Here is a 2,500-nt window from a genome sequence, read left to right as displayed (position 1 = left end):
ATGATGATGGTGATGGTGATGATGGTGGTGATGGTGATGGTGATGATGATGATGATGATGGTGATGATGATGATGATGATGATGATGATGATGATGATGATGATGATGATGATGGTGATGATGGTGATGATCATGATGATGGTGATGGTGATGATGATGATGGTGATGATGATGATGATGATGATGATGATGATGATGGTGATGATGGTGATGATCATGATGATGGTGATGGTGATGATGATGATGATGATGGTGGTGGTGGTGGTGATGATGATGATGATGATGATGATGATGATGATGGTGGTGGTGATGGTGATGGTGATGATGATGATGATGATGGTGGTGGTGGTGGTGATGATGATGATGATGATGATGATGATGATGATGATGGCGATGGTGATGGTGATGGTGATGATGGTGATGATGGTGATGATGATGATGATGGTGATGGTGATGATGATGATATTGAGGATGATGTTGATGATGACAATAATGATGCTGATTGTTTTCTTAATTTTTCTCTTTCTTTTCCCTCCTGCAGCTGGACTTTTGGCCACGCTGATAGAGAAGCTGACTGCTTCCTCAAGAGCACCCAACGTGACAGAACAGACGTCTGAAGTTGGAGAGCAGCCGGACGTTTCTCATATGAATGCAACACAACTAGCAAATGCAATGGAAGCAGGCAGCTCGTCAGTGCGAGGAGGAGATGCCGTAAACCAAACAACACCAACTTTGGATCACAACAACAATAACAAAAACAACAACACTAACAATGTCTCTACTGTATTCTACAACAACAAGTATGATTCCAATATTTTTAAAGACAGCAATCGCACAGACAACAACTGTGCCAATAACACCAACAAAAACAAAAACAATATTAATAATAATAATAATAATAATAATATTAGTAGCAATAATTGTAGTAGTTTTAATTTCTCACATCTTAACTGTTCAGACTGTAGTCATCAAGTGCTTTCGAACAACAATACCAGAACCTCAACAAACAGTAGCCATTTTTGTTACAAAGTAATGCAGTCTTTTCACACGGACAAAATAGGTAAATGAATGAATTTTAGTTTGTCTTATATTCCCCCTGCCCCCACCCCTCCCTGCTGCTTCCTAATCTCTCTCTCCTCCTCTCTCTCCCCCATGTCTCTCTGCTAATGTTTTCTGTTTAGTCCTAGCTATTCCAGATTATAAGGTGCCATACCTGTAGCCTGTGACTCCTTTGAATCTTTACTAAGCTGGGGACAAGGATAAAGCAGAATTAAGAATTGGAAAAACAGGCGTGTCAACAACAAATAAGCAAAGAAGAAGGAAAGATGTCCCTAAATGTTGCTACTGCGAAGAAAAGAATCCAATATTTTGAGCTTCAGCTCTTTATCAAGAAAGAAAAAATGGCTTTATGTATTATTATGTGGAAGTCATTATTATGTGGAAGTCTATAAGAATACAAACAAATTGTGGCTGAAATGTTGGATGTTTGCAATAATCAGAAGCAGAGTTGGTGTCTGTGCGTATGTATGTGTGTGTGTCAGTCGATGTCAGTATGTGGAGCTGTTATGTCAATGAGCACACCCAATACTGAGTGTGTGTGTGTGTGTGTGTCAGGGGAGGAGAATTAATTAGAAGAAATGTAACCTGTTGTTGATGCCATCAGGAGGGAAGATAAATCATTGTTCTCAAAGTTGTCTTGTAGAAGTGTATTGGAATTATCCAAAATCAGAGAATTTATAGTTGAAATGTGATATGAAGAGTTGAAATGGAAATCAACAGTTGCGGGGAAACGAGGGTGAAGAAGCTGCTCCCAAAAGCAGTCTGCCAAATATTAACAAGTTTTGCCTCTTTACAAAATTTTATAATGAGGGAGGTACATGGAAAGTGATCGGAATCTTGGAATATGGACTTGAGACTAGGCAGATAAAAGATGTTGAAGATAAAAGAATGTGTTGCAATGAGAATGGGAGGAGGCAGGGGTTTCAGGTTGATTGTAACTTGGGATGAAAGAACTATTGACCAGGAGATTGTGAAAGAATTAGTGAGATTGAAGAGTGTAGAATGTTTTGGAGAGGAAGTTGATAGCATGATGGAAGGGGGAAAGGAAGAGCTTGTGATTAGTGGATGGGGGCAGATGTGGGAGAGATGTGGGAGAGATGTGGGAGAGATGTGATCAATGGTTTGTGATTGGTGATAACAGGTTGGGAGTAACATCATGTAAAGAAAGGATGAGATCAGTTTGATTGGCACTCAGAATCAGAGTGTCAGGTTGCAGGAATATAGCAGAAATGGAAGAATTATGGGAAAGGGATTGGAGTTGAGGAACAAAAATGGAGACGAAGAGATGGCGATTGTAAATAGAACCAGAGATGTCCAAGAAGTTGGTAATAGTGTCGGAAATGGTGGAAGTACAGCGAAAAAATGTTAAGAAGAGAAATGAGTTGTTGAGAGGTAAGTGGGATGACACTGATATTGTCATTGAGGAGTTAGTGACACTCTC

At 39.7% G+C, this 2,500-nt stretch overlaps 1 protein-coding gene across 1 annotated transcript in view; it reads left to right on the top strand.

The window, feature by feature from the left end:
* The window catches only part of LOC115224539 (GATA zinc finger domain-containing protein 14-like), a 25,779-nt gene that overhangs the window by 17,128 nt on the left and 6,151 nt on the right, over positions 1–2,500 (top strand). The window contains exon 2 of the mRNA XM_029795449.2: positions 542–1,060. Within this exon, the coding sequence (XP_029651309.2) occupies positions 542–1,060 (519 nt within the window). The remainder of the gene's footprint in view (positions 1–541; positions 1,061–2,500) is intronic.

This window comes from Octopus sinensis, linkage group LG25 (genome assembly GCF_006345805.1).
Source record: "Octopus sinensis linkage group LG25, ASM634580v1, whole genome shotgun sequence".
In the NCBI taxonomy this organism is placed as follows: domain Eukaryota; kingdom Metazoa; phylum Mollusca; class Cephalopoda; order Octopoda; family Octopodidae; genus Octopus; species Octopus sinensis.
This window is presented reverse-complemented; position numbering and strand designations above follow the sequence as displayed.